General features: G+C 40.5%; 1 protein-coding gene across 6 annotated transcripts in view; it reads right to left on the bottom strand.

Annotated features, from left to right (window-relative positions):
* Window positions 1-18,278: 18,278 nt before the first annotated feature.
* The window catches only part of LOC131288654 (polypyrimidine tract-binding protein 2), a 208,061-nt gene continuing 205,335 nt past the window's right edge, over window positions 18,279-21,004 (bottom strand). For all 6 annotated transcript variants that reach the window (XM_058317806.1, XM_058317811.1, XM_058317807.1 and 3 more), the window contains 2 exons: window positions 18,532-18,609; window positions 18,279-18,446 (listed from right to left, as the gene is read on the bottom strand). In XM_058317806.1, coding sequence (XP_058173789.1) covers window positions 18,314-18,446; window positions 18,532-18,609 — 211 coding nt within the window. In that variant the 3' untranslated portion in view covers window positions 18,279-18,313. The remainder of the gene's footprint in view (window positions 18,447-18,531; window positions 18,610-21,004) is intronic.

The raw sequence follows: 21,004 nt of genomic DNA, 5'->3' as shown, positions 1-21,004 counted from the left end.
GGAAGAAAAACAAAAACAAAACTATTAATAAACCATCGGAGAATCGAGGAAAGCAGTAAACCAAATAAAACATATTTGAAAACAAAACAAAATCAGACCTTCAGTATGCTAAGCCATAGCAGATAAATGTAAGATTTTCAACAAAATTCGAATGTACAGGTGGTGTGCTGGTATTTTTTTTTGTTTAATAAATTAAGCGAAATAAACTAAACACCCCAAACAAACGAACCACAAGGTGACGAATACAAGCGTAAACTGAACGGAACAATCAGCCTACTGCATGAAAAATACCGCATTATACTTGTGCTTGCTTTGCGTAACGTTGTAGCATTCGTTTTTAAGAAGAAAGTATGTTTCGGGCCATTGGGGATACTTAAAAGACTTATTTTAAATGGGTAAGATTTTTCGTACAAGATACATCAAGAAAAAAAAACGTAGGCAGAAAAAACAAACACTATCCCATAAGTGTAGTCCCACCAACAAAAAGAAAAGTGAAGTAAACTGTTATCCGGTATGACTTTCGATCCACCAAGCAGACAACCAACAAAACGAGAAAAAAAAACTAATTAATATGAAGGGCAAAACAAAACGGAAAATCCATGTTAACTGCAGCCAATTTCCTCACAAATTCATCACAGATGCAACTATAAATATGAGCGGCAGTTTTTCGTTTTTACATTTTTGAAAAATCCACGCACACGCCTGCAACCACAATTGATGGCCAACCACTGAAACAGACTGTCTCTTTGTCACAAAAATCATTATTTATCATTCTTTTAAACCACTCTCTCCATCGCTGCCTCCCTCTCTCGCTCTTACGCTCTTTGTCGGCTTTCATCGAAACATTCATGCCACATTTTAAATCCATAAATCCATCGTTTGCATTGCGATCGAACCTGTTCTAGAGCGTTTTCCCTAGCGCGAGCCAACACAAAACTTACTTGTCCTTGCCACACGGAAAGCGGAAGAGAAATCCGGCCCTCGCAAAGGGTCCTTGTGACGGTGTAAGGAGCTTTAAATTCCAAGCATATCATAAACGGGGCAAAAGGAACCCCCGGGGTAGTAGCCGAGGTGGGGCCGAAGGATAGGAAGGCACTTTGCACTTACTTTACCGCTCCTAGTGACCTAGTTCCTTTCTTTTCGAATCTGTCGCTGACTGTGCGAGTGCGGCTTGAGCAAAGCTTGATTGCAAGCGTTGGTCAAACACAACAAGGACGGACAAAACGAATCGAAACCAAACTAAACTATTTTTTGATACAAATTTACAACGCGCCGAACGAGAGAATTCTTAGAGAGCAACAGCCCCGCCCGCACCCACCTTTCTCGGTGGGGATGGAAATGGAAGCCATTTTGAACGCGCAGAACAGCGCAGATTAACAACACTACCATGGCATGGAGATGGAAGGGCATGAAAAGCTATATTTTAGCGAAAGCAATGGAAATGCAGCCACTCATCGGGAAGATGCGCTTTGGAAACAATATACGCCAACCGAATCCCGGGTGTGGAAATAGGTTCGCTTGGAAATAGGAAACGAATTGTTTAACAAATGGACTTTGTGTTGCGTGCGATTTTCCCTCTCTCTCTCGTCCCGCGCGCCAAACACCTGCACAAGCTTTTTGCACCCCCGAAAACCCCACTAGAAAACACCACCAACACCACGACACCACTATCACCACCCAGCCAGCACCAAAGAAACCGAAAGGATCAATCTATTCTGCAAAAAAAAAACGAAACAATCCTTAAAACCAACAGTCTCTGCCCCCGGAAAAGGGGTTGGGCCATTTAGTTTAAGGGTTTACTGAGCAGTAACGTTGCGTCCGCCCACACACTGACTCACACAAGCACAACGTCTTTGGGGCGCGGAGTTTTGAGCAAACAGTTTTTTTTGCGAGCATTTTTTGCAACGAATTTCGAAAAAAAAACACTAGAGCACGCCCGCCATACGGGAGATAGGAGAAATAAAAAAGTAAAATAGAAAGGAAAAAACAATGAATAAATCAAATCACATCCAAAACTAAACTACAAATTTGCAATGGCAATTTTTGAACCTCTGTTTGTTCGTGTATGCCACCACTACTATTACTACTACTACTACTACTACTATCACTACTATCGCTGTCATTGGGTTTTTTTGATGCAAAACACACGGTTTTTATAATGCACAACTAGCAGCACACGTACACAGGCAAAAAAGGCAGCACACGCACGGCTCCGACCGACCACACACTTGAATCGCAACAGGCCTTTGGGGTTGGTGCGGACAGCCAGGAAGGCGGACGTAGGTTTTTACTTAGCTGTTTAATGGTTTGTAATGATGTTTTACGTGCACAGATATTTCCCTCCAGTGGGCAGGACATTAACACCACAATGGGTTCATAAAAAGATGGCGCCCCGAATTTAATTTTTTTGTTGCATATGATAAGACCAAAGCTTTCGGGAATGTTTCGGAAAGGAGAGGAAGAGAACAAAAATAAAAACATTAAATAAATTCAGATAAGAAAGCAAGCTGAAAGCTGAAGGTAACACAGACACAGCAAGTGTCGCAGGAGTAACCCAACCAGCAAAGCAAAGGCGCCGCATCCGTTTGAAGCGAGGAAAACGGTTCCTCACACGTGTATAATATAAATAAGTGAACGAAATAACGCAAACAAGGATTCATTAAAGCCAAACCGAAACAGACGTCAGCAAGGCACAGCGCAAAGTTGGAAACATTTTAGTAGCATTCTCTAAAACTAAGACAAACGAACTTTCAGACAAACCTAAACAAGGTAGGAAAAAATGGTGGATCAATCTGAACAATCTTAGCGGCAACGTTGGCAACTCGAAGTGCAAGACAGGGCACTACATTCAAGGAGAAGTATTAACGGTGAACAGCAGTGTAAATTATAAACCAAAAAAAAAAACACACTAGATCAACCTACATACAATAGAAGCATTCTTAGATGGTCTCACATATGAAAGATTAAAATGAACAAGTAAGGAAAGGAAATGGAAAAATGAAAGGCATTGATTTAATTCGCAACACAATTTATGAAATACAAAATGATTTCATACTTCTTAATAATCTGCGCAACATGTGCGGGAATTGGAAATTTGTTATTGTTTTGTTCGGTTTTCCTTCCATTTTGTAATTTGTATCTTTTTAAATAGCCGTAGCACAGGGCAAGTTTGGATGAAGCCATGAAACGCAATGGTGTAGGAGGACACGCGATAGGATAAGGATACGTTAGCGGCTCGAAACACGTTTTAGTGTAAATAGTTCGGAGCAAGTGCAGAGGAAAGCTAGAATGGAACGGATTGTCGAAGGGTAGAATTATGGTTGGATAGTAACACCACATGATGTGGAGCTACAGCGAACTAAGTTTGATACCTAAAATTTCGAGGTAAGTAAGCATTCGGGAGTTTATTTTATGTTCATTTTCATTTTGAGATGCTTGTTTTATAGTTACAAGTGGATGTCAAAGCTAAATCAATTGGCTCCACGAAAATGAAAAATAAATTCACCGAAAAACGCCTGAGGTTTCTTCGAACACTTAGCTGAGGGTCAATCTTTGGTAAGGAACGACACAACAAGGCAGAAGCTATTGGGATGAGCTATTCTTTAAATTTACCTATCCCGAGCCCTACGTTGGCAAGATTTAGCTTTTGATAAACGTAGGAATCAAACGGCATATGGCGCGGATTTACTCCATGGTTTTCCTATTCCCGAAACACTTTTCTAACTGTGAGAGGAAACAGGGGATTAAAAATCGGGCAATTTTAGCCTCATCTAGCTCATTCTAATACCAATCAAGAAGAGTTCTTTTTATTCTCCTGTTTTTTTTTTTAAACAATGGTAACTTACATGACAGTAACAGCATGTCATACTTTGAGTCAGATAGTCTACAGGTAGCCTAATATTGGACAAACTATGTTGATAAAGCAAAGAGGAACTAGAAAGTAGCGAAATCCTCCTTCAATCGTTTGGAAATCTTCATTTTGTAAGACAAACTCATCTTTAATCCTATTAGACTGCATACGGAGAAATGATGGTTGAATGATAGTTTTCAAATACAAAAGAAAAAACAACTTCAACAAACAAAATAATAACACCCGATAATATTATCAGTAATAATATTGATAAATCTTCCCCAAGCCGAGCGACTCAAAATGCGCGCCCGCAAACAGACTACGAACCATACCGCGAGAGGGCAGTTGAGACAAACGAGATAAACTGTAAACCCTAAACAGGAAAAACAAGCAGTTGAAAACGCACGAACTTATGGTACCATAAGGTGATGAGTGTAGGAAAATTAAAAGAAAAAAAGAAACAAATTGAACCAACCCCATCCCCCCCCCACCACCCCTCGCCGTACCCGGGGAGATGCAAACGTATAGCAAACATAATGAAATTAAACACTACCTACCATATAGCGCAGCATAATCCATCAAAACAAACACAAAAAAGAGAGGAAGAAAACAATACATTGTAAAACTTTGATGTTTACATATTAACGCTGTCATCTATTCTGGGCGAAGGCGAATACAAAAGTACTGGCATTAATTATTTCGTCGTAAAATTCACCAATGGAAATAAACTTCACAGACACAGACACACACGCACACATACATACAAACAGAACGAACATTCATACATACATGCACACAAACACGCTCATTCTCGAGGTAACTAAACAAAACGAATCGCTCAAATGCTCGTGGGTCCGCTGAAGACAGTTTCATGTTAGGTTGAACATATAATATACGAATAACTTTACCGTACAGCGACTTTAGTGAGATCGAGGGGAGGCACTTTTCCCAGCTAAGAAGCGTAAAATCACACAACTGGGACAAGGAAGAAGACACAGGAGAAACATACACACACACACACCACAACAAACAAACCGATCTGCACGATCTTGCAGAACAGCAGGGGATAAATACTCTAATGTCTCAAACCACTGCCACAGAGATAGCGAAGATAATTAACGAATAATACAAGCTTATAAAGGATGATGAAGACGATGGCGATGATGATAATGTAGGGCGTTATCTTTTTTTTTTCGCGTGAAGGAGAAATTAAATAAGATAAAAATCTAGCAAACTCAAGCTACAAAAAATCAGGCAAACACCGAAAGTAAATACACTACATTTCCCCTTATTGTCATCCAACAGTACGAACTAAACAAAATGGGAAAAGATGGTAAATCCTTTTAAACCCCGCACTACGAGAAGAACATAGTTTGAGCACACACAAAAATTAAAAAAAAAAAAACGGATCAGTCACAAGCGAAACAATGGTTAAACTAATACAGTGTACGTAGGACTAAAAACAAAGAGAAATGCTATTGACGTGAGATAGGCAACGACGCGAGAAAAAAAAACAGAACAGAAGAAAAATACGATCATGAACATATGCCATGGAAACGTGAGCAAAAACACAAAGGATAAATAAATAAAACAAAGAAACAAACGGAACAAAATTGGTATCATCATGAGAGGAGTAAACGTGGACAAAAGTTGCACTCAGAACATACATACACACTCAGTCACACACTCTCAGTAGCAAACAGCAGAGCAGTGAAGCGAAAGAAAAAAAAAAGAATCGGATCAATCCCGACTCGTGAAGTGAGGAGAGTAAACGGTAAAATATTAATGAATATATAAAAGATATGTTATGAATATATATAAATATATACATGATAAATATTACCAACGAGAGTTAACATTTTTTAATACCTCGAAAGAAACTCCCCCATTACGGTGTGATCCACTATTTGTCATCGTTACGTTTATCAAATTGCGGCGAAATGAATGGAGCTCTGAATTTTTTTACAATTTTTATTTTTTTCCTTTTTAAGTGTATAATGTACTTGCTTCTTTAAATTTTATTTAAATGTTTTCCCTTTTTCTTTTATTATAAAACGACAGAATCGTAGTCATACTTTTTTGTTTCCTTTTAATCATTAATATATTATAATAATATATATAATTTCATCCTTTTCCGATTCCTGCATTGCGCATTCTTTGATAGTTCCACCTCGTGACGTCTTGCGCTCACTATTTTCTGATGCATTTTTCTTCGAGTTTTTGGTTTTTTCCCTTTTAACTCTCTGCAACATCCCTCGCTTGCGTGGATACACCCGTTTTCCACTGCAACTGCGACACTGAGTGCGATTCTTTGTGTTTTCCTTTCCCAGGCCAATTCGTACCTTCCCCCCGTTTTCTGCTCCAATGTTTCGCCCAATTCATGTTGCTCCTCTGTTTCCATCCTCTGGCCGTTTCTCTTATGTGTTTTCTGTTGTTGCTTGTGTTTTTGTTCTGTATGTTTTTTGTCGGTGATGTCACTACAGTACTACCGTTTCATGTGTTTTGTTTATGCGTTTATTGACTTTATCTTACTTTTTTTGTTTTGACTTTTTGATTGTGATCGTCCACTGGCGTAAAGCTTACTGAACAGCTCTGGGCGTTACCTTCGCACCGGGTGCTTTGCTTTGTGCAAGTGACTGCCAAGTTTTTTTTTTTTTGAAGGTTTCTGTGTAGCTTTGCCGTTCACTGCCGGCGGTTGATGTAATCTGCGTTCTGTGTGGGAGTTTTTGTTTTGATCTGCTTACTCTACTAAACACTCACTATGATGCTGATCATGCGCTTAGACTGTATTATCTGCTATAGTCGTTTACTGGATGATCGTTAGGTTTGTTTTTACTCGCATTTTACAAATTAGGTGTAATCCAGCGGCTATTTCATCGGTGTTTGTTGCTCACTTACTGTTTGGGAAAGTGTTGTTGTTGTTCTGTGTAAACTGATCTTATTGGTTTGGGCTGCATACGCTATGAAACAAAAATGTTTAATGGGAATCATTAGTTCAACATACCAAATAAATAGATTGAATTCTTTCAAATGAACGTGCCCTCAATATTTGATTATGCAAAATTATAAGATTTCACGTCCTACATAATTTCCTACTGTTTCTATTACGGCTGTGAATCCTATTTCATATCTGTTTTACTCACGTTCAACTCACCTAAACCCATATTCTTCTTCTATGCAACGGATAATTATTCTTCTAAACAGGTTTCATTTAGTTTAAGATTTGCTAATTGGTACTTTGCACATTAATCCATTGCCCCCTTATTTTCTTGGCTCCTAGGAATAAATTACAACTTCAACATGTGTGTCTGCTTGTGTATGAGTATTTTTCTATTTCGTCTCCTGCCTTTATGTTTGGTTGGCTGTGTGTACGGATTTGTAATTAAAATTTCATTTAATTTTCACTACCGCTTTCACTGACACCCTTCAACATGGGTTGTTCCCTTCTCTCTGTGTGTATGTTTTTTGTTTGCTTATTGAATTAATAATTTTCTTTGACAATTTCAGCTTTTCTGCTAGGTATCTCATGTATCTTTCGATTTACTAAAGTCTCTATCTCTGTGTCCATCGGTACCGCCTTCGGGTAATCGTCATTTAGTTGACGTACGTAAGAAACTTCCATGGTGACGATAAACTACCATAATTGTTGGCTTTCCAGCCGGCAAATTGCACGTCCTTTCCCATTTCGCGGTCAGTCATTCGTCCGTTTTCGGGATCCTGTATTTTATTAAGTTTTGGCTGCGGGACACTCGATTCATTTTCGAGTCGAAAGAAGCAGAAAAAAAACGGATCAAAGCGGCAATGATTCGGACCAAAGTCCAAATGGATTTTGCACATTGTGGTTTGCAGTATGCAGGATGCACAATGTTTGAAGAAAAGTTTAGTTTCATGGAGTGTAAGTGTAAGAAAGACACAGTGAGATAGAGGTGAAATATATAAAGAAATAGGTGGAGAGAAATAGTTCCAAATATGCAACAATCGGGGGGTATATTCTGTTAAATCTGTTCAAAGAGCAGTCCCGCCGAAAACATGCTTAAGATCGAGGAAATTGTTGGACCAGCGACAACCACAGAATCTAGGGAAAACTAGTATTAATAAAGTAGAATGAACTGCCAAGAATGAAAGTGAAGTAAAGAAGATAAAAGAGGGCTTTTCAAAAAGAGCGAATTACAAAGATGCTTCCAAATAAAGCATCGTACCGTATAATCATTCGTATGCAACTTCAACACTTACATTTCTAAATTTCTAACCAGATGAATACATCTGAAGAATGATTCGATCATATTCCTTCCTTTGCCACATGAAATTCGTTTTACTTCTTTTCGGTAACCAAATAACAAATTTCACAAAGTCACAAACTTCTATACATAAATATTTCAAAACCCATTATTTTACATTGTAACTTGTAGTGACCGAAAGAAGAACGAACACATATGAAGTAAGAATACTAAATCTTCAAAATGTTGCTCCATCGTGGTACAGTTTTGTCATTTTTTCGCTAGGCCTATGGTTAAATTTAATTTTACCATTACAGCTACCAATTTGGGCCAGAAGTAGAGAAGAATAAGTAAGACGATCTTTCTCGGAACGCATACTGAACGGTTTGAATGAGTTACTCCTGTGTTGGATAAGCTTTTCCTAGTGCAGTTGAAGCTGATAAATACACACACATTACGGGGATTTTCCAAACAGTTTTCAAAGGGGAACCTTGTACCTTGCTTACCGAAACTGTCACGCAGCCCTATCATGGTAAGAAAAATCATGTCCATCATGAACCTACGCATAAGTAATAGACACAGACAAAACTCTATCGTTAAACAACTGCTCTAGTGCTTTTGTATACTGCATTTTTCACATTCCTCACGAATTGACGTTTGATTTAATGTTATTACTTTTTGATAAGATTCGAAGAAAAGTTATAGATAGGAGGAGCAGGCTTAGAAAGGAAAAGAAAATGCTCAGCTGAAGATTTTAAGCAGGAGGGAACTAGAAAACTAAAAATTGTTTTGTTATGAAAAGCTGAAGCAAGTACAAAATAGATTATTTGTCTAGTAGCATACTGCCCTCATTTATTTCACTATACATTCTTCATCTTTTAAAACACAACGAAAAATACTTGCGAACAACAGCAGCTATTCCTGGTCCTAAGTGAGACCATCCTCTATAAGTATTATTTGACACTTAGTTTCTCATTTTTGTTAGTTTTTCATCTACTCCTTTTCTTACGTTTACGCGTTGTAAGATACAAATTTTCCTCTTCCTTTTCTTACGTTGCGTTTGACGTCGTTCCCAAGCAGGAAGGCAGAGGATCAGAAGTGACAGAAACAATAGAAAAGTTAGCACGTCAGTGCAGAAGAAAGAGTTGCATTCAAAGAACAAGCGGTTGGTATACAGCTTCAGCGTTCGATAGTACTTGTAGGTAGGTGTTGGTGTATGTGCGTATATGAGTATATGTGTGTGTGTGTGTGGTTGTGTTTGCCTTCGATTGTGAGATCGCATTGTTTCTTTCATACGTTCAGACAGTGGAAAGGAGGAACCAGCAGGAAAAGAGTTTACAGCGCAGCGTAGCGAGATGCTGCAGCGAACACGATCACGATGATGTCGGAAAATGTATGCACCAGATGCACCCTAATTTTCTCCCAGCGCAACACAGTGAAAATCATCACTCCTGGGTCCACTGTGGACTGACCATTTGCATTAGCTTCTTCCGCCTGTCTTGTGATATTAATATAGTGATTGTAATGTTTGTATCTTCACGATCACGTCTCACGCCTGTCCGTTCGGATAAATTAGGTTAGCTTCTTTTGTTTTTTTCTTTGTTTTATATTATTTTTCCCTCTCATGCCTACCCGAGCGTAGCTCGCTTCTCTTCATTACCTACTTGTTTGTTTGTTGTTGTTGTTGAAATATATGATTTGATTGTTTCTTGCACAATGTTCCACCGCACATTCTTAACCTCTTAGTGAGTGAGTAGTTATATAGTGATAGCAATAAGCCTATAACTAGCGAATAGTGCCGATAAGTAGCAGTAAATGGTAGCCATAAATAGTACTGATCACGTGTTCCATACCAATGCCACAACCTAACGCACGGAAAGGTCCATCTTCACATCACTACTTGTATGTGTGCATGGGAGTGTGTGTATGTGTGTGTACGTGCTCTATGTTTAGTAGTGTCCAGGGGGGTTTGGGATTTAATATTGCGATTTGATAAAACAGAAATGAAAAGAAGTGTGGAAATTTGCTTGTACAATTATTACTTCTTTTGCAAAAAAAAAAAAAACACTACAGTGAAGAAATAAGAGAAAAAAGCTTTTCTGGAAAGATGGAAGCAGAGAAAATAATACTTTCAATTATGTGCATGGTTAGACGGTTTTGAATAAGCATTTGCACAGGAATAGAGAGCAATTGCAATGTTTATTACAAGTTTAGTAAGTTGGTAATAGCAACACCAGTAGAGAATAAGAAGAGTCCTTAGACGAGAAAGATGATACTATAGTTTTTTAAAGTGAGCTGAATAAGATGAAATGGGTAGGAGAGTAGTCATAGTTGTAGGTAGAAGTTGTTGCAGTAGTAGTAATAGTAATAGTAGTGATAAGTAGTAGAAACAGTAGCGATAGTGACAGTGATAGTAACATGTCGAAGAGATAACTATAGTGGTTTAGATAATTTTAGTTCCATGACTTTTATTGATAGCAGCATTTTGTAGTAGATTGTAGTAGTAACAGTTATTGATTATCCAAAGCAACTTAAATGTACGAGTTTCGTGGGAAAATAAAATAGAATAGTAACACCCCAAGTGCCGTTTCGTGTGACGGGAGGTGTCTGTGGCAGTTTGCCGGGTCTTTTTTTTCGTTTTTACGTTTGCGTCATTTTTCCTTTGCCCTTTCCTGTCGCAAGAGTTTTTTTTCTCCCTATTTTAGAAAATCCTACGTTTCAAAGCCAATGTGTGGTCTTTCGAACGAATACTCCAGCTACGCTGGCGAAGGATATGTGTTAGTAGTGATAGGGTAGAGACATTTTTTTAAGAAAAGAGAAAACAGCTGACACATAACTTACTTACACCGTAGGAAAAGTTTAGAGAAAGATCATGTAAGCAACGAAATAAGCTAAAATTAAACAAAACAAAACCCATCGAAGAGAACTACCGTAGACAACCAAACACCGTTTAGCTATGTTTTTTTTTTTGGCATCCTGGGAGACGCCCGCTACCGACGTGGTGCGTCCTGTTGCTCGATTTGACGGTGCAACACACGCCTCCTCTTCATGCTTCTTTCCCTATCTTCACTACCAATCCGTATCGTATCTGGTACAAGTGTATAATTCATACTATAAATTGATATCATTTCAAATCGAAAAGCTTTCCGCGCCACCACGCCATTATCTTACACCAAGTTTCATTTCCGTATCGCATTGTCGGGTGCGGACAAGGGTTGGCGGTCTACTACCCCCGCGGCTGGGTGAGGGGGGAGGAGGTATGTCCCTTTCGTTAATTTTCCTCAATTTTCTCTAAAGACTGCATGAAAAACATAACGTCATAACTTACTAATTGCATTTGTTTGTGTTTTTTTTCCATTTTAGTTTTTGTTTGCGTATATTTTTGTTCACCATCAACTGAAACACCTAACGTAGGATTTAATTTGCTTATCAAATCGGTTTTCACTTTCTCTTCTTTCGTTCTCCTCCTCGTCCATCATGCTGGCAGCAATAACGATTTTAGAGTTTCCCACATGAGCATATTATGCTGGTGTGGTTTTGGTGGTGGGTGGTATATTTATACCAGAAAACGGCACGTATTTTCCTTGCGGCCACCGTTTCGGGAACGCCTGTGTCGTTTGCTGCTCACCACACACCATGCTGCTTCCTGTGTGTTTTTCCCTCCCCGTGGTTCTTTCTGGTTCTGTGTGATCATATATTATTCGTCATTGAAATCTCTTGTATGTATATATTTTGCTCCATCGTAAGAAGAAGGCGAAAAAAAGGGGTTTACAGAGAACACTATTAGAGACATTCATTCGATTATCGTTAAGCTGCTTCCTAGTGAAGCCTACACATTTGTAAGGAGATTAATACGCGCGTGTCATAAATTCTGTTTGTCTGTTTGTGTGTGTGTATGTATGTGTGTATGTGAAAGAGAGTGTAGTGTGTTGCCTGTGAGTGCATACAATGGTTGTGTTTAAGTATATGGATAGCGTGTTCGTGTGTATCGTCGTTCTGTTCGCTTAAAAGCTAGTACAAACGATTGATCCTACAGTTCAACTTATGCTAGGAAAAAGGGGAAAAGATGTAGTAATAAATCTTAAACGAAGTAATAAAGTAAAAAAAAATATACGTTTAACCTAGGTAGAAATCGATGTTGTTCGATTGTTGTAATTAAGAAACAAAATAGATAAAAGTCGATGAAAAGGATACCACAAACCGATGGGAACCTTCTGATAACCCACGATCAACTTCGTACCATCGACTTTATGGGTCGAACGAAAAAATTGATCGTACCGGATATCACGATCGGCTCTACATATTTTGATAGGTTTATTCACTTCGGGTCATCTGCCGGGATAGGGATTGAGAATATTGTGTATACTTGTTTGCCGGCTCTTTACCGGTTGGCGGCATGCGGTATGTGGTAATTCCTTTCGCTCGGCGTATAGATAAGATAAGGTATGTCTGTGTGTCTGTGTGTTGTAATATAAGCTACACATATGAAGAAGATTCAACGTTTTCTGTCGTAGATTTTTTGTTTTGCTTTGTTTTTTTCCGTTTACCTTGTGTTTATAGTAGTGTATAATAGAGCTTGCTCTTATAGACCATTCATTTTAAAGATTTATCGCTAAAATATAACATCATCTGATTGTCGAGATTTCTCTTACATATAATATTCAATCTCTTCACCGAGCTCGTACGGGATATTTTCGCTTACTATTAGGTTTGATTCAATGTTTCGGCCACTCCCGACATCTCTATTTTACTTCCATTTGTTTCCCTTCGCTTATCAGACCTGTTCGACTTCGGTTGCTCTCTTGCCTTCTCTCTCTCTTTCTCTCGCCGCCAGTTGTGGCCTTTCCTAGATTGATTCCCATCCTTCAGCTGCGCGATACTTGTTACATATGTGTACTATATGTGGTTGATTTTTTTCTGTGAGTTTGTCTGTACGAATGAGTTTTTTTTTGTTAATGTATCTTCCTTTGCTAGACCCAATCCCCATTTTTCCACCCACAACCCACCAAAAGAACGCTATGAGTTCCTTTTTGTATCCTTCTATCCTGCCTGAACTTTGATCTCTTTTATTCTCACTCTCACACGATCTCTGCTTCTCACTATCTCCTTTTTTTCTCGGACTCAATGTGTCTTCTGATTATCTTTGTGATTATTCCTGTGAATTTATCGGCTGTTGTAAATACGTTAAATTTCTTCACCACAGGATGACGCACGGTTTGCCTTTCCACTGCCTTGGTTTGCTGCTTTTCGTCGCGATTAACCCTAGAGCATATTAAATGTAATGATTTTTGTTTGTTTGTCAGATATAAGATTGTTTTCATTATTTGCCTAGTTTTTTCCCCCTCTTAATTCTTTGCAACCTTGTTTCCGTTTGCCACACTCATTGTGCACCGATTGTTGATTTGTTTTACATAGCGTTCGGTAGAAAATTCGTCGGTAGCTCGTCTTTCAATTTTGCTTCATCTATTAAATCGTCTAATTAAATACACTCTCAACTCTCATACTTCCGTTCCGTTTCCATCACTTTCCCAACCATTCTCACACACACACGCGCGCACACTCTCGATTCTTTTCTCTAGTTTTCTTCTCGGTTTAACTATCTTTCGTATCCGTTCCCCGATGGTGATCATGATCGACGACCAACAATTTGCACCCGTTTTCCGATCCTTCCTATCGGTTTTGCTGCCTCTGTTCTGCTACTCGGAATGAAATGAATGCTATAAACCAACCGACCATTTCCCTTTCCTCTCTCTCATTTTTCCCCTTTTCATCTCTCTAAGGAGCCGGGTCAAACTTTAACAGCAACAAACAATAATATATTTGCAGTAAACATATACACACCTACTAACACAACTAATTACGCTTGTGTTTTCTTTACATGCTTGAACACAAGAAAAAGCCTTAGAAACGAAATGGGATGGTTTTGCTAAGGGCGGTGGCCAACACACTGCAGCAAACCCGGTACTGGCCCGGCCATGCCAACGTGGAGTCCGGATCCACCCATCAATAACATTGGGAGAGAAAGTGAGAGCGAACAAGAGGATGGGAGAGTGAAAGAAAAAAAAAAGATCATGATCAGGCAGAAAGAAAGGTCAGTGCGAAAACTTCTTACAACAGAAATTCCGCCATTCGCCGTTTTAAACGATATTGCACCTAATATATTTATTAAATTTATACACGCCACCAAGCGCACACTAAAACGAACGAGTAGAAGGAATGATTTGATCAATCAATCATCGCTTGCAACCAACCCCCGGCACTTAGCAATAAGGTGGGGGTGCAATACAGGACAAAAAGTAAACAAAAGAAAAAGGACGGGGATGCAAGAAGAGCGTGTGTGTATCTGTGTGTAGATGCGAGTGACAAAAGATTGAATCAGCATAGCGCGCGAAAAAACAACGCAGCTCTACGGTTCATAACAACAAAATAGTCAATCTCATCGATGTAACCCTAACGCACTATATGTTAAACCTATTCCAAACAAAACAAACAAACAAAAAAAAAAAATATCATTTTGCACATTTCCGAAAGTAAGCTCGATTCGTTTCAAAGGAAGATAACAGATAGACATGTCGAAGAAAACTGACAAATATACGTTCACAAACAAGACAAAAACACGATAGGAAGGAAAGGAAAACATAGGAGCCGAGGAAAGCAAAACGTAGAAATTCACACACACAAAAATCAAGTGGTTATGAAAGAGAAAGTGAAGTAGAGAGAGAAAGAGACGAAGAGTGAGAGTTTAAAAACAGAATTCGCAGACAGGATATGAAGAGTGATGTTTAAACAGCATAAGAAAAATCCGATCATACAGTAGAAGTTAACAACATTCCCAAAGTAGAGCAGAATATTCGAAACAGAAAAGACTGATCTTCCGGCGAGCGAATGTTTCTTCGATATTCGTGCGAATTTAGTTAAAAAAATAGGATGTATTCGGGTATAATTTGCTTCGAACTGTTTGATTGGCAGTAGCTTAGCTAATGCCAACACGGAACAGATCGCTACAAAAAAGGTAATTCTCTTTTTCCTTGTTGTTTTCCCCACGGGCCGGGTCACGAGAGCAAGTGTGGATTAAAGGTGTAATCATGATAATATTCATAATTAAAGTTAGAAAAATTAAAGTAGTACCCTAGCCACCTAAAATATGAAGATAATATAAAAAAAATGGAGAAAATAGTAGCATTTTACGTAACCGCTGAAAGTAAAGATTATAATGTACCTATCAATAAATTGGTTGCCCAGTGCCCGTTTAATCCCTGTTCTTAACAGTTAGCTTAAACAATACTGGAAATTATCTCATATGCATTATTCAGGCGCCTTTTACGCGCTGTGCCTTACATTCAAATAATACCTAGACCGGCTGCATGGATTTTGTGGGGTCGTAACTTTGTAGCTGCCTTTAACACGAATGGTTATATGAGCGTATATGGTTTTGGGGCGTTTTGTCATGTGAAGAAGGATGTTTGCCATTTGCGCAGCCTTTGAAATGAAATGTATGTATATCCATGATTGGCTACGAGTTGAATAAAGCTACGACCATTATTTGTTGCAACGGATGTAATTGTATAAAGCAACGGATGTGTATATTGAGATATGAAAAAGAGTTCTCCCCCATTCGACACGTGCTGTGAGAGGGTTCACTTAAGAGGGCAATCGTGAAGGCGCCCGACTCGAATCTCAATCAGTCAAATAAATGAAATGCGAACATGCGGAAAAAAGAACGGAGGCTTCGCTTTCGCTTGCAAAACCGAATGCCACTCCTGCACGCCTTTCCTCCTCCTCAACCGCCTTCTAGCATGTTCCATTTTGCCTCTCTAAACCTACAACAACTAGTTCCCCTTACGTGCTCATAATCATCTCTGGCGGTGTGCGCTTAGTAGTTCCTGTCCAATTCACTGCTCCGTTTGCTTGATTCAAACGATCGTACCCCGTTTTGAGTGTTTTAAACCTCGATATATATTATTTGTGTGTGTGTGCGCGAACGATAGTGTACGCCCAGCAGCTTTTTTCTCCCACAAACCAATGACCTAGTGTCATCCAGCTTTCGTCCGGTTAATCACTCTTCACTTAGCTACGTTTGTTTTTTGCCTACTCCACCTGCTTCCGTTTGATATTACGATTTTCTTCAAAGTCTTATAGGCTAGCTGTCTGAATCAACATTTAAATATTTTGTTTGTTTTGTTTTAATTGTAATAAATGAAGGGACATGTTTGCATATATGTGTATCTGCGGGTTTTTTTTTTGTTTGATTTGTATCTCCGCTCCTCCACACACCGTTCGCTGCATTAGGCATTCCCCGCGATAGCAATGCATCTCCTACTGCCATTCGAATTACCTTCCTCCTCCAAACGTTAACATTATCCAAACACTACTTCACGTCTGGCTGCTCACTAAATTCGCTTACTATTGTTACAAACTGGTTTGCATATGGTTGGTGGTTTGCTTTCACATTTTTCCTAACCCTCCCGGCCAGCTCCAGCTTTACCCGCTAAGATAAAGAGTGTTTGTGTGTGATCTCGTGTGCGAAAGTGGTGTCCGCTACTACCATACGGTCCATTTGATTAACCACACGGAGTCACATAAACATCACGCACACCTCACTTCACTTTCGCACTTCCGTTGGTTTTGATTTTGATATTTAATTTCACTGATATTTTTCGGTTTCCTCGTTCGTCCCTTTTGTTTTTTCTTACTTATTTCCATTGGCCAGCAAAGCAGCACCCTCTCCCGGTTTTCTTGTGAGTAAACTTTGTTTTCATAAAGATATATTTTGTTCCCATTAAACGCATTTTGTTTCGCCATTCGATAACCCAACGTCCTACACCATTATCCTGTACCCATTATTCTTCCTCCGGGCCCTACGGTGAGCTTTTAATACTAGCACAGTTTATGTTTTCTACTTGCTCAACTGTTTGCGTGTGTATGTGTATGTGTGCACTGCTGTGTCCACGCGTAAGTGCCATGCAACGTCGTTGTGCTTTTTCGAAGAGAGAGTAGTACCTCTCCAAAAAGCATAGACATTGGTGTGGCATTTATCATAAGTTCAATGAATTTTCTCTACCTATTCGCGATCTTCGCTCAGGATTGATTTGGCCATTTCGTAACAGTTCAAGATTTTATAACATGAACAAAAATAAAACAGTTTTTTCCTTATCGACAAATGTTACAACAGCTCCGATCGAATGATCTTTACTTCCGTTTACCGACACGTTCACACACCCACACACATACACGCACGTTGCATAAGGGCCGAGCGCTTCCACTATCGCACGTACCTGCTAATGATATTATTTTTAATACGGTTTTTTGATCGGTTTGTGATTTTTGCTTCCTTCTATGCATCAGTTTTAATTACACCAACATTAGATGTTTCACTACAAACATTCTACGCCTGCCAGCAATCAACTAGTAACTTTTCTACTACACGATTCTGGGTGAAATAGAAAGAGAGGAGCGAATGAGTGAGAGAGAGAGAGAGAGAGAGAGAGGATGTGTATGCTAGCTGTCCTCCAATGGGAAGTATAATTTGTGGATACAATATCCAGATTCATGTATCATGAGTTCCGGCGAGCGGAATCTCTTTGGGGAGGAAATCTTGTTCGCCCTGCTTAGCACACCCTCTTCCCTCTTTTCATTTGATTTCATTTTATCCTCCCCGTTTAAGTAGGCTCTGGGTGTGTGTTGTGCGCGTTTGGCCACGTACCACTAAGGGGAGCCCTCCGTATCTACGTCAATTGATCGGTAGTTAGCTACGCTCTCTGTCTCTTCTTGATCGCGTACCCTCTTAAAACAATCGTGCTGCACAAGTTAACTGTTACTATTCCAGTACCGTCTGATCCCGTTTAACTACGCTGCACATTTCGCCCGCACCGTGGCGCATCTACCCGGTCAATCATGCCGGTGTCGCGGTTGACGCTGGCAACAGTGTTGAGGAGGATGCTGATGGTGATAAGGTGGTACGGTCGGTAGTGTTGACGGTACCGTCGGTGGTTACTGCTGCCTTTCTCGGGGAAGCTGCTGCGCTTGCGATGGCCGCTTTGATCGCGTCTGATCCAGATTGGATCGATGCCGGAGGCGGCGGAGGGGGAGGCGGTGGAGGAGGAGCTGGTGGTGGATGGCAGTCGCCGTTTGCAGGTGATGGTTTCGTCGGGCAGGAAGCTGAGGAAGCCGACTGCTGCTGCTGCTGCTGCTGCTGCGCGGGGGATGTACCGTTTTTATTGACGCTCGCATAAGCGGGCGCTCGCAGTTAGATGTTGGACTTGGAGAAGCTGACGCGCAAATGGTTCGACTCCGACAGCTGGTAGTTGTGCATCTTGATCAGTGCGCACACGGCTTCCTCGATTGAGCTGAGCTGTATCAGCGCCATCTTGTGGTCCTTCCTGTTGGTGCCGGAACAAGAAGAAAAGATCGAAAAATATTAATTTATAAGAAATTCAAACTATTACTAGAAAATATCACACTTACGGGAAAAACTTGAAAGCCTTTACTTCGAAGCTGTTCTTGGTGAATGCTTCTTTGATTTCGTCCTCAGTGACGGTAGCTCTGGAAGTGAGAAATGAATAAATTGGTGGGTCAAAGTAATTTCGAATTAAAAACGAGCTACTTTGCACACATATTAATTGATAACAAATCAATATAATAGGATAAAACTTGTTTGTAGAATCCAAGGACTACAAAACATTTTCTCGGACCATTTTCTTTGGAGTGAAGTCTGCCCGATTACGGAACTAGTCTGGCCTCATTTAACTCATTTATACGTAATGATCACACACCGGCTCACGCAGCCGACCACTTTTTCCTTTAATTACATTATCATAATAATTCTCGTAATGAAATTGAGCGTGAAGAGGTCGTGGAACGTTGCTGCTACGAGGTGGTTTGAAGTACCATCACTGGTCGTCTACAATCCCTCGAGAGCCGCCCAACCGAACCGAAAGAACAGGTGCGAATAGGAGGCCTCTCAATGGCTGCGGTTTTCCACCGACAACACCAATGACACCCCACTAGACACGAAGCACCCTGCGGGTTTCCACTGGAGCGCTGGCCGGCGAATGAATGGAGAGAAGTAAAAAGGCGACCAATAACCAGCGAAGCAACAACTGGGAATCGCGTCCACCGCGTGCTGCTATACGCTTCAGTCCGTAGATTACAGCAAGCGGATTCTATCACCAGGACCACCAGCATTGCCAGGTGACACAACCGGCCGCATACCGTTGTCCTTGGGTGAATCGTCCTCTGAAGCGTTTCCCACTGGAGACGAAACGTTTCGAAGAACGAAAAGCGAAGGTGCATCGGGGGTCGGGAGGAAGGCACAAGACAAGGTGGTTCCTTTTGAGTTATGGCTTTCATTTAGTGTAATTATGAACGGGTCGAGGGTGATTGGGGTGCTGGTGAGAGGTGAGAAATGCCGTACCGGCGCGTCCTAGATCCACGTTCAGGGAAGCCTCTAAATAATTATGTTACCGCAGTGATTGCTTTTTATGGAACGATGAAAGAGAAAAAAGAAAAGGGACGAGAAAAATTGGTTCGTTTTTGTTGTGGGAGAAAAATGGCGATTTTTTCTATTTTTCAAGGCAAATGTTTTATATTAAAGTTTTTTGAACAACCAAAGGTCACTCAAGATTAGTGTAAGGACAGCACAGAATCATAATTGTTCCTCCTGTTAGTATTTATATTAAGAATCTTCTTTATACTGAAACTTAAAACAAGATGGACACATTAAATTGCAACAGTTGTGCACTAGTTGCTGAATCTCTAATCGCCTCTGAATGTAGTGGAAAACGAGGTGTCGGGCTTACAAACCGCACACACATGTTGCTTTATCGTTGTGGAGCTCTAGAGCACGGGGATTAAAACAATGTGTCCGGAGGTACCAAAGTACCTGTGAACTACGCGTTGATTTTGTGGCGCGGAGAGTAGTTTCAAATCCACTTATTTAGTTACAATTATCTTCCAGTGTGTTCTCTTCATCCGGACGAGCGTAAAACAGCGAATAAACGATGGTGGAAGTAGCAGAGAGTGAAGAATAGGGCATGGGTTTGCGGGAAATAAAGCTTGCTTAGCGTAAAACCCATGCAGTTATGACAGTCGCCCTCTAGCCTGCTTTGGTATTCGGCGAGACTCAACGATGGACATTTTCTGTCGGGCTAGCAGTGATTCTCAACTAAGGTCAAGTCTTGTAAAAACCTTCTCAAGAAAATTTGTTACAAGATGATAAACTATCCTTTAAATGTAACCTTTGAATTTCGTTTGAAAATTTCTTGAACATTCAATACTTTCAATAAAAATACCACAATAGGAAAAAAAGTTGAGAGCCTCTGACTTCTGGCAAACGTCGGAAAAAGGATTGAAAGGAGCCTGGAAATTCCCCCTCGAAGGCCCTTCCTCAGGCAATGGTTAATTTATCGACCATGTCGTCGTCCGGTCAGTGATCAAACGAGGGCCCGGAAAACCCTCTACCCTCGGGGGGGTTAAATGATCGGGGAATGGTGCCGGGCGGCGCGGGCGGTTACGACAAACAAAAGGATTAAAAGTCTGTCCGTCCCCAAGCTGCAGAGGAGCTGGCAATTTGAAGCGTTTCGACCGAGACACATCCATTCGGGGACCAAAGGCAAACCATCGCGCAAATGGGAACTAGTTCTCCCCTTTCAGTAGGACACTCTCGCTGTTGGCACAGATTGGAGACGACCACATATAGATACGACAAGGACGCTGTCCTGGGTTCGGAGAGTTGGGGGTTGCGCGACGAAAGAAGATAATTAAAAGTTTGTTTTCTTTCCACCATGGTCCACCGACATCCGAGTCTCCGATCTACCACCAGAGATGCCGTCTCTGTTTGAGCTGCGCTGGATATCCTGGAAGAGGATGCTGCTCCTCTTCGCCGCTATCCTGTGACCCATTACCGCCTTCTGGTGCGCACCTCGAGCCGGAATGGGGA

Source organism: Anopheles ziemanni, chromosome 3 (assembly GCF_943734765.1).
Source record: "Anopheles ziemanni chromosome 3, idAnoZiCoDA_A2_x.2, whole genome shotgun sequence".
Classification (NCBI taxonomy): domain Eukaryota; kingdom Metazoa; phylum Arthropoda; class Insecta; order Diptera; family Culicidae; genus Anopheles; species Anopheles ziemanni.
Note: the sequence above shows the minus strand (reverse complement) of the source record. Positions and strands in the feature narration are given on the sequence as shown.